Source organism: Oncorhynchus gorbuscha, unplaced genomic scaffold, assembly GCF_021184085.1.
Source record: "Oncorhynchus gorbuscha isolate QuinsamMale2020 ecotype Even-year unplaced genomic scaffold, OgorEven_v1.0 Un_scaffold_2716, whole genome shotgun sequence".
NCBI classification, from domain to species: domain Eukaryota; kingdom Metazoa; phylum Chordata; class Actinopteri; order Salmoniformes; family Salmonidae; genus Oncorhynchus; species Oncorhynchus gorbuscha.
This window is the reverse complement of record NW_025747151.1, coordinates 45,001-55,929: the sequence shown is the minus strand read 5'-3', so window position 1 is coordinate 55,929 and position 10,929 is coordinate 45,001. Positions and strand designations below refer to the sequence as shown.

At 47.9% G+C, this 10,929-nt stretch overlaps 1 protein-coding gene across 1 annotated transcript in view; it reads left to right on the top strand.

The window, feature by feature from the left end:
• The first annotated feature begins 1,823 nt into the window (after positions 1–1,823).
• The window catches only part of nubp1 (nucleotide binding protein 1 (MinD homolog, E. coli)), a 20,791-nt gene continuing 11,685 nt past the window's right edge, over positions 1,824–10,929 (top strand). The window contains exons 1-3 of the mRNA XM_046339409.1: positions 1,824–1,917; positions 3,577–3,710; positions 10,001–10,069. Of these exons, the coding sequence (XP_046195365.1) occupies positions 3,600–3,710; positions 10,001–10,069 (180 nt within the window). The 5' untranslated portion in view covers positions 1,824–1,917; positions 3,577–3,599. The remainder of the gene's footprint in view (positions 1,918–3,576; positions 3,711–10,000; positions 10,070–10,929) is intronic.

The window sequence follows — 10,929 nt, the reverse complement described above, 5'->3', positions numbered from 1 at the left end:
TCCTCTATTTTATAGTAGTGCGGACTACAATGCAATATGGGCCCAACTTTTCTGGATATTAAAAAAAAAAAACTCCATAAATCACTAGGGACAGCCCCCATTGATTTGGGCCCGTAGTGGGGTGCTCCCATAGCGGGCACGGAGGCCTGGATCCCCCCTTATACGGATTTTTTTTAAAGCATATTGAAAATATGGGCCTGGTAACCCGTTCAATCACCAGGCTGTTTTACAATTATTATAGTGTGTCTATTTTTTTATAGGTTAGTCTCTGGTTTCGTCAAGAAGTGCTCCTGCGGAACCTTTTTGAGATGAGACGTGATTTCAGTCCGGACGAATATCCACAGCGCCCCAATAAACATGGCTGACATTCCAAGTGATGCGCCACAGCGTGAGTTTATTTTAAGTTTATTATAAGAAAACAAGCCCGTCTCCAGACACCACGTTAATTATATGTGTTTTTTTAAATCCTTTTATAATGTTACTTGTTAGTTGTTTGTGAATGTTAAGTTTGTTGTCGTCGTTGTTAATGAAGTTTGTCTGAAAGTTAGCTGGTTAGCCTGTTAGCATAGCTGCCTGTCAAATAGGACACTTCGATACAAAGTGATTTTCCTTAATAAACCTCCGTCTCTTAACCTACGTTAATTATCCTAACCCGCTACGAAAAACTTAATTTCGGGTTTTTCAGGGGAAATGGTTTCACCATAAGACAGACAGATGGCGCAGTTTACAAACCAGTTTAACAGATCCATTTAGTTTATGTCAGCCAATCAGCTCATTTGTTGTTCAACGCTTACGAGCCATTTTCATAATGGCTGCTGTGACTAATTTTTAAGAAATCGTTCAAATCTTCTCAGTTTAAATAGTTGGGATAATGGGAACATTTCCCATCCCGATTTGATACCTCGTACCCCTGGTGTCTTAATAAACACCGGAAGCCTGTCTGACCGTAGTGCAGATGGTCGGCTGGCTGTTCTCTAGGATAAACTGTATCACATGACCTGTCAAAAACATTCACTACAGTATCTATATGTTAGAGCTAGACCCTACCTCTAACATTCACCACAGACAGGGTTTGTCCAATAAACTATAATATCTTTGATCAATGGATCTGCGTTGAAAAACATAGACAGGGTTTGTCCAATAAACTATAATATCTTTGATCAATGGATCTGCGTTGAAAAACATAGACAGGGTTTGTCCAATAAACTATAATATCTTTGATCAATGGATCTGCGTTGAAAAACATAGACAGGGTTTGTCCAATAAACTATAATATCTTTGATCAATGGATCTGCGTTGAAAAACATAGACAGGGTTTGTCCAATAAACTATAATATCTTTGATCAATGGATCTGTTTAGACAGGGTTTGTCCAATAAACTATAATATCTTTGATCAATGGATCTGCGTTGAAAAACATAGACAGGGTTTGTCCAATAAACTATAATATCTTTGATCAATGGATCTTGAAAAACATAGACAGGGTTTGTCCAAAAACTATAATATCTTTGATCAATGGATCTGCAAATAAACTATAATATCTTTGATCAATGGATCTGCGTTGAAAAACATAGACAGGGTTTGTCCAATAAACTATAATATCTTTGATCAATGGATCTGCGTTGAAAAACATAGACAGGGTTTGTCCAATAAACTATAATATCTTTGATCAATGGATCTGCGTTTGAACTCATTCAGTCACATGCAGATTACTGGACAAAGAAACAAGCGTTTCCTACATATTCATTATCACTATTATCTGATTGGTTGGTCATGGTGGTTGTTTTTGATGTATTGACCTGATTGGTTGTCAGACTGCCCGGGACGGCCAGTGAGCAGGCAGGGAAGACGTCAGCATGTCAGGGTTGTCCCAACCAGAACCTCTGTTCCTCTGGAGCCACTAAAGCACCAGACCCAGGTAAAGACTCAGTCTCTCTGTCTCTGTTCCTCTGGAGCCACTAAAGCACCAGACCCAGGTAAAGACTCAGTCTCTCTGTCTCTGTTCCTCTGGAGCCACTAAAGCACCAGACCCAGGTAAAGACTCAGTCTCTCTGTCTCTGTTCCTCTGGAGCCACTAAAGCACCAGACCCAGGTAAAGACTCAGTCTCTGTCTCTGTTCCTCTGGAGCCACTAAAGCACCAGACCCAGGTAAAGACTCAGTCTCTCTGTCTCTGTTCCTCTGGAGCCACTAAAGCACCAGACCCAGGTAAAGACTCAGTCTCTCTGTCTCTGTTCCTCTGGAGCCACTAAAGCACCAGACCCAGGTAAAGACTCAGTCTCTCTGTCTCTGTTCCTCTGGAGCCACTAAAGCACCAGACCCAGGTAAAGACTCAGTCTCTCTGTCTCTGTTCCTCTGGAGCCACTAAAGCACCAGACCCAGGTAAAGACTCAGTCTCTCTGTCTCTGTTCCTCTGGAGCCACTAAAGCACCAGACCCAGGTAAAGACTCAGTCTCTCTGTCTCTGTTCCTCTGGAGCCACTAAAGCACCAGACCCAGGTAAAGACTCAGTCTCTCTGTCTCTGTTCCTCTGGAGCCACTAAAGCACCAGACCCAGGTAAAGACTCAGTCTCTCTGTCTCTGTTCCTCTGGAGCCACTAAAGCACCAGACCCAGGTAAAGACTCAGTCTCTCTGTCTCTGTTCCTCTGGAGCCACTAAAGCACCAGACCCAGGTAAAGACTCAGTCTCTCTGTCTCTGTTCCTCTGGAGCCACTAAAGCACCAGACCCAGGTAAAGACTCAGTCTCTCTGTCTCTGTTCCTCTGGAGCCACTAAAGCACCGGACCCAGGTAAAGACTCAGTCTCTCTGTCTCTGTTCCTCTGGAGCCACTAAAGCACCGGACCCAGGTAAAGACTCAGTCTCTCTGTCTCTGTTCCTCTGGAGCCACTAAAGCACCCGACCCAGGTAAAGACTCAGTCTCTCTGTCTCTGTTCCTCTGGAGCCACTAAAGCACCAGACCCAGGTAAAGACTCAGTCTCTCTGTCTCTGTTCCTCTGGAGCCACTAAAGCACCAGACCCAGGTAAAGACTCAGTCTCTCTGTCTCTGTTCCTCTGGAGCCACTAAAGCACCAGGCCCAGGTAAAGACTCAGTCTCTCTGTCTCTGTTCCTCTGGAGCCACTAAAGCACCAGACCCAGGTAAAGACTCAGTCTCTCTGTCTCTGTTCCTCTGGAGCCACTAAAGCACCAGACCCAGGTAAAGACTCAGTCTCTCTGTCTCTGTTCCTCTGGAGCCACTAAAGCACCAGACCCAGGTAAAGACTCAGTCTCTCTGTCTCTGTTCCTCTGGAGCCACTAAAGCACCAGACCCAGGTAAAGACTCAGTCTCTCTGTTCTGTCCTGATCTTGATCTGGTGAATAACTGCACTGCTGATTAGTCTGCAATTACTTGTTTTCAATGTGTGTTTAATGCCTATATCCCTCACTCACTCTCCCCCGACCCCCCCTTACTCACTCACTCTCTCTCTCTTTATCCATCACTCACTCTCCCTCTCCCTTCCCGACCCTCTCATTCTCCCCCTCCCTCCCTCCCTCTCTCTCTCCCTCCCTGTCTCTCCCTCCCTGTCTCTCCCTCCCTGCAGCTATAGAGGAGATAGCAGAGAAGATGTTAACAGTGAAACATAAGATCTTGGTCCTGTCAGGGAAAGGAGGAGTAGGGAAGAGCACCTTCAGCGCACATCTGGCCCACGCACTGGCTAGTGACCCCACTAAAGAGGTAGCCCTTCAACATCTCTCTCCCTCTAGCTCTCTGTTCTCCACTCGTTCGTTAGGTCTCTTTCTCTCTCCCTCTAGCTCTCTGTTCTCCACTCGTTCGTTAGGTCTCTCTCTCCCTCTAGCTCTCTGTTCTCCACTCGTTCGTTAGGTCTCTTTCTCTCTCCCTCTAGCTCTCTGTTCTCCACTCGTTCTTAGGTCTCTCTCTCCCTCTAGCTCTCTGTTCTCCACTCTCTGTTCTCCACTCGTTCGTTAGGTCTCTCTCTCCCTCTAGCTCTCTGTTCTCCACTCGTTCGTTAGGTCTCTCTCTCCCTCTAGCTCTCTGTTCTCCACTCGTTCTTAGGTCTCTCTCTCCCTCTAGCTCTCTGTTCTCCACTCGCAGTTAGGCTCTCTGTCTCCACTCTCTCTCCCCTCTAGCTCTCTGTTCTCCACTCGTTCGTTAGGTCTCTCTCTCTCTAGCTCTCTGTTCTCCACTCGTTCGTTAGGTCTCTCTCTCCCTCTAGCTCTCTGTTCTCCACTCTCCCCTCTAGCTCTGTTCTCCACTAGGGTCTCTTTCTCTCTCCCTCTAGCTCTCTGTTCTCCACTCGTTCGTTAGGTCTCTTTCTCTCTCCCTCTAGCTCTCTGTTCTCCACTCGTTCGTTAGGTCTCTTTCTCTCTCCCTCTAGCTCTCTGTTCTCCACTCGTTCGTTAGGTCTCTTTCTCCCTCTAGCTCTCTGTTCTCCACTCGTTCGTTAGGTCTCTCTCTCCCTCTAGCTCTCTGTTCTCCACTCGTTCGTTAGGTCTCTTTCTCTCCCCTCTAGCTCTCTGTTCTCCACTCGTTCGTTAGGTCTCTTTCTCCCTCTAGCTCTCTCTCCAGCTCTCTGTTCTCCACTCTCTGTTCTCCACTCGTTCGTTAGGTCTCTCTCTCCCCTCTAGCTCTCTGTTCTCCACTCGTTCGTTAGGTCTCTTTCTCTCTCCTCTAGCTCTCTGTTCTCCACTCGTTCGTTAGGTCTCTCTCTCCCCTCTAGCTCTCTGTTCTCCACTCGTTCGTTAGGTCTCTTTCTCTCTCCCTCTAGCTCTCTGTTCTCCACTCGTTCGTTAGGTCTCTTTCTCTCCCCTCTAGCTCTCTGTTCTCCACTGGTCTCCTCTCTCCCTCTAGCTCTCTGTTCTCCACTCGTTCGTTAGGTCTCTTTCTCTCCCTCTAGCTCTCTGTTCTCCACTCGTTCGTTAGGTCTCTCTCTCCCTCTAGCTCTCTGTTCTCCACTCGTTCTCTCTCTCTCCCTCTAGCTCTCTGTTCTCCACTCGTTCGTTAGGTCTCTTTCTCTCTCCCTCTAGCTCTCTGTTCTCCACTCGTTCGTTAGGTCTCTCTCTCCCTCTAGCTCTCTGTTCTCCACTCGTTCGTTAGGTCTCTCTCTCTCCCTCTAGCTCTCTGTTCTCCACTCGTTCGTTAGGTCTCTTTCTCTCTCCCTCTAGCTCTCTGTTCTCCACTCGTTCGTTAGGTCTCTCTCTCCCTCTAGCTCTCTGTTCTCCACTCGTTCGTTAGGTCTCTTTCTCTCTCCCTCTAGCTCTCTGTTCTCCACTCGTTCGTTAGGTCTCTTTCTCTCTCCCTCTAGCTCTCTGTTCTCCACTCGTTCGTTAGGTCTCTCTCTCCCTCTAGCTCTCTGTTCTCCACTCGTTCGTTAGGTCTCTCTCTCCCTCTAGCTCTCTGTTCTCCACTCGTTCGTTAGGTCTCTCTCTCCCTCTAGCTCTCTGTTCTCCACTCGTTCGTTAGGTCTCTCTCTCCCTCTAGCTCTCTGTTCTCCACTTTCGTTAGGTCTCTCTCCTCTAGCTCTCTGTTCTCCACTCGTTCGTTAGGTCTCTTTCTCTCCCCTCTAGCTCTCTGTTCTCCACTCGTTCGTTAGGTCTCTCTCCCTCTCTCTCTGTTCTCCACTCGTTCTCCACTCGTTAGGTCTCTCTCTCCCTCTAGCTCTCTGTTCTCCACTCGTTCGTTAGGTCTCTTTCTCTCTCCCTCTAGCTCTCTGTTCTCCACTCGTTCGTTAGGTCTCTCTCTCCCTCTAGCTCTCTGTTCTCCACTCGTTCGTTAGGTCTCTTTCTCTCTCCCTCTAGCTCTCTGTTCTCCACTCGTTCGTTAGGTCTCTTTCTCTCTCCCTCTAGCTCTCTGTTCTCCACTCGTTCGTTAGGTCTCTCTCTCCCTCTAGCTCTCTGTTCTCCTAGCTCTCTGTTCTCCACTAGGTCTCTCTCTCCCTCTAGCTCTCTGTTCTCCACTCGTTCGTTAGGTCTCTTTCTCTCCCCTCTAGCTCTCTGTTCTCCACTCGTTCGTTAGGTCTCTTTCTCTCTCCCTCTAGCTCTCTGTTCTCCACTCGTTCGTTAGGTCTCTCTCTCCCTCTAGCTCTCTGTTCTCCACTCGTTCGTTAGGTCTCTCTCTCCCTCTAGCTCTCTGTTCTCCACTCGTTCGTTAGGTCTCTCTCTCCCTCTAGCTCTCTGTTCTCCACTCGTTCGTTAGGTCTCTCTCTCCCTCTAGCTCTCTGTTCTCCACTCGTTCGTTAGGTCTCTTTCTCTCTCCCTCTAGCTCTCTGTTCTCCACTCGTTCGTTAGGTCTCTCTCTCCCTCTAGCTCTCTGTTCTCCACTCGTTCGTTAGGTCTCTCTCTCCCTCTAGCCTCTAGTTCTCCACTCTGTTCTCCACTCTCTGTTCTCCACTCGTTCGTTAGGTCTCTTTCTCTCTCCTCTGTTCTCCAGCTCTCTGTTCTCCACTCGTTCGTTAGGTCTCTCTCTCCCTCTAGCTCTCTGTTCTCCACTCGTTCGTTAGGTCTCTTTCTCTCTCCCCTCTAGCTCTCTGTTCTCCCCTCGTTCGTTAGGTCTCTCTCTCCCTCTAGCTCTCTGTTCTCCACTCGTTCGTTAGGTCTCTCTCTCCCTCTAGCTCTCTGTTCTCCACTCGTTCGTTAGGTCTCTCTCTCCCTCTAGCTCTCTGTTCTCCACTCGTTCGTTAGGTCTCTCTCTCCCCTCTAGCTCTCTGTTCTCCACTCGTCGTTAGGTCTCTCTCTCCCTCTAGCTCTCTGTTCTCCACTCGTTCGTTAGGTCTCTCTCTCCCTCTAGCTCTCTGTTCTCCACTCGTTCGTTAGGTCTCTCTCTCCCTCTAGCTCTCTGTTCTCCACTCGTTCGTTAGGTCTCTCTCTCCCCTCTAGCTCTCTGTTCTCCACTCGTTCGTTAGGTCTCTCTCTCCCTCTAGCTCTCTGTTCTCCACTCGTTCGTTAGGTCTCTCTCTAGCTCTCCTCCACCCTCTAGCTCTCTGTTCTCCACTCGTTCGTTAGGTCTCTCTCTCCCTCTAGCTCTCTGTTCTCCACTCGTTCGTTAGGTCTCTTTCTCTCTCCCTCTAGCTCTCTGTTCTCCACTCGTTCGTTAGGTCTCTTTCTCTCTCCCTCTAGCTCTCTGTTCTCCACTCGTTCGTTAGGTCTCTTTCTCTCTCCCTCTAGCTCTCTGTTCTCCACTCGTTCGTTAGGTCTCTCTCTCTGTTCTCCACTCTAGGTCTCTTTCTCTCTCCCTCTAGCTCTCTGTTCTCCACTCGTTCGTTAGGTCTCTCTCTCCCTCTAGCTCTCTGTTCTCCACTCGTTCGTTAGGTCTCTCTCTCCCTCTAGCTCTCTGTTCTCCACTCGTTCGTTAGGTCTCTCTCTCCCTCTAGCTCTCTGTTCTCCACTCGTTCGTTAGGTCTCTTTCTCTCCCTCTAGCTCTCTGTTCTCCACTCGTTCGTTAGGTCTCTCTCTCCCTCTAGCTCTCTGTTCTCCACTCGTTCGTTAGGTCTCTCTCTCCCTCTAGCTCTCTGTTCTCCACTTTCGTTAGGTCTCTTTCTCTCCCTCTAGCTCTCTGTTCTCCACTCGTTCGTTAGGTCTCTTTCTCTCCCCTCTAGCTCTCTGTTCTCCACTCGTTCGTTAGGTCTCTTTCTCTCCCCTCTAGCTCTCTGTTCTCCACTCGTTCGTTAGGTCTCTCTTCTCCCTCTAGCTCCCTCTAGTTAGGTCTCTGTTCTCTCCACTCGTTCGTTAGGTCTCTTTCTCCCCTCTAGCTCTCTGTTCTCCACTCGTTCGTTAGGTCTCTTTCTCTCTCCCTCTAGCTCTCTGTTCTCCACTCGTTCGTTAGGTCTCTCTCTCCCTCTAGCTCTCTGTTCTCCACTCGTTCGTTAGGTCTCTCTCTCCCTCTAGCTCTCTGTTCTCCACTCGTTCGTTAGGTCTCTCTCTCCCTCTAGCTCTCTGTTCTCCACTCGTTCGTTAGGTCTCTTTCTCCCTCTAGCTCTCTGTTCTCCACTCGTTCGTTAGGTCTCTCTCTCCCTCTAGCTCTCTGTTCTCCACTAGGTCTCTCTCTCCCTCTAGCTCTCTCTCCACTCGTTCGTTAGGTCTCTTTCTCTCTCCCTCTAGCTCTCTGTTCTCCACTCGTTCGTTAGGTCTCTTTCTCCCTCTAGCTCTCTGTTCTCCACTCGTTCGTTAGGTCTCTTCTCTCCCTCTAGCTCTCTGTTCTCCACTCTGTTCGTTAGGTCTCTCCCTCTAGCTCTCTGTTCTCCACTCGTTCTCTCTCCCTCTAGCTCTCTGTTCTCCACTCGTTCGTTAGGTCTCTTTCTCTCCCTCTAGCTCTCTGTTCTCCACTCGTTCGTTAGGTCTCTTTCTCTCTCCCTCTAGCTCTCTGTTCTCCACTCGTTCGTTAGGTCTCTCTCTCCCTCTAGCTCTCTGTTCTCCACTCGTTCGTTAGGTCTCTTTCTCTCTCCCTCTAGCTCTCTGTTCTCCACTCGTTCGTTAGGTCTCTCTCTCCCTCTAGCTCTCTGTTCTCCACTCGTTCGTTAGGTCTCTTTCTCCCTCTAGCTCTCTGTTCTCCACTCGTTCGTTAGGTCTCTTCTCCCTCTAGCTCTCTGTTCTCCACTCGTTCGTTAGGTCTCTTTCTCTCTCTCCACTCTAGCTCTCTGTTCTCCACTCGTTCTCCACTCGTTCGTTAGGTCTCTTTCCCTCTAGCTCTCTGTTCTCCACTCGTTCGTTAGGTCTCTTTCTCCCCCTCTAGCTCTCTGTTCTCCACTCGTTCGTTAGGTCTCTTTCTCTCTCCCTCTAGCTCTCTGTTCTCCACTCGTTCGTTAGGTCTCTCTCTCCCTCTAGCTCTCTGTTCTCCACTCGTTCGTTAGGTCTCTCTCTCCCTCTAGCTCTCTGTTCTCCACTCGTTCGTTAGGTCTCTTTCTCCCCCCTCTAGCTCTCTGTTCTCCAGCTCTCTGTTCTCCACTCGTTCGTTAGGTCTCTCTCTCCCTCTAGCTCTCTGTTCTCCACTCGTTCGTTAGGTCTCTCTCTCCCTCTAGCTCTCTGTTCTCCACTCGTTCGTTAGGTCTCTCTCTCCCTCTAGCTCTCTGTTCTCCACTCGTTCGTTAGGTCTCTCTCTCCCTCTAGCTCTCTGTTCTCCACTCGTTCGTTAGGTCTCTCTCTCCCTCTAGCTCTCTGTTCTCCACTCGTTCGTTAGGTCTCTCTCTCTCCCTCTAGCTCTCTGTTCTCCACTCGTTCGTTAGGTCTCTCTCTCCCTCTAGCTCTCTGTTCTCCACTGTTCTCTCCCCTCTAGCTCTCTGTTCTCCACTCGTTCGTTAGGTCTCTTTCTCTCTCCCTCTAGCTCTCTGTTCTCCACTCGTTCGTTAGGTCTCTTTCTCTCTCCCTCTAGCTCTCTGTTCTCCACTCGTTCGTTAGGTCTCTTTCTCTCTCCCTCTAGCTCTCTGTTCTCTCCCCCCCTCCCTCTTTTCTCTCTCTCTCTCTTCTCCCTCTCTCGTGTACTGTGGGAAGGTCACCCAGATAGCTGACGACAGTTGGTGTGATGATACAGAGGAGAAGCATAGCACATAGCGTCCGTCTGATCAGACCACGTTATATCACAGGTTTTCATTCAACTGGCAATGAAATTAAAATAAATACATAAATCATAAAAGCTGAATACATTCTCACTGCCTCTACCTGGTGAAGTCTGCAACCAGTCTGTTTAGTTAACATACCCACTCTGTGTCATCGTCAAACAAAACCTTTCCGTGGGTTTTTGTCTCCCCCTGGTGGTCACAAATGGAACATTGGCTAAAAGCTGTAGCTCGACTCAGTGCTGCCTCTCTGTGGCCAGATGAGGGTATGACGGCTGGACAACGTGTTAATGCACTGGCTAAGTGATACCTGCTAAATCTGCTGTCTGAGAACATGTTCTACACCCTAACCTGTGTGTGTGTGTGTGTGTGTGTGTGTGTGTGTGTGTGTGTGTGTGTGTGTGTGTGTGTGTGTGTGTGTGTGTGTGTGTGTGTGTGTGTGTGTGTGTGTGTTCTCCAGGTTGCTCTCCTAGATGTGGACATCTGTGGTCCGTCTATCCCCAGGATCATGGGTCTGGAGGGAGAGCAGGTAGCAGGATTGTTTCTCTCCTCGTGTTATATGGTCATGTGATTGATATCCTCTCTGCTATTGGTCAGATCCCTATCCTCTCTGCTATTGGTCAGATCCCTATCTCGATACTGTTTTGGTGTTTCAAAAGTTTTGGGAGAAATATAAATGTTTTTTTTTAAATAATTATTTAAATGTTTTAATTACATCTAAATTGATCAGAAATACAGTGTAGACATTTGTTCATGTTGTAAACTACTCACCCAACGAGAAGCGCAGCTCACTCACCGCCCCGGTGGGCCGACGCGCTCGTATCACAAGCCTCTCTCTCATGTTTGACTTTGTAACGAAATGTGTTTTTGAAAGAAAAGCCTATTTTTTTTGTTGCTGTCCTATTAATAATAAAACAACATTAAATTGATCAGAAATACAGTGGAGACATTGTTAATGTTGTAAGTGACTATTGTAGCTGGAAACGGCTGATTTTTATGGAATATCTACAAAAGAGGTCCATTATCAGCAACCATCACCCCTGTGTTCCAATGGCACATTGTGTTAACTAATCCAAGTTGATCATTTTAAAATGCTAACTGATCATTAGAAAACCCAATTATGTTAGCACAGCTGAAAACTGTTGTTCTGATTAAAGAAGCAATAAAACTGGCCTTCTTTAGACTAGTTGAGTATCTGGAGCATCAGCATTTGTGGGTTCAATTACAGGCTTAAAATGGCCAGAAACAAAGACCTTTCTTCTGAAACTCGTCAGTCTATTTTTGTTCTGAGAAATTGCCAAGAAACTGAAGATCTTTGTACAACTCTCTTCACAGAACAGAAACACATTTAATTACCATTTGTAGACGCAACCAAATCTCCACACGATA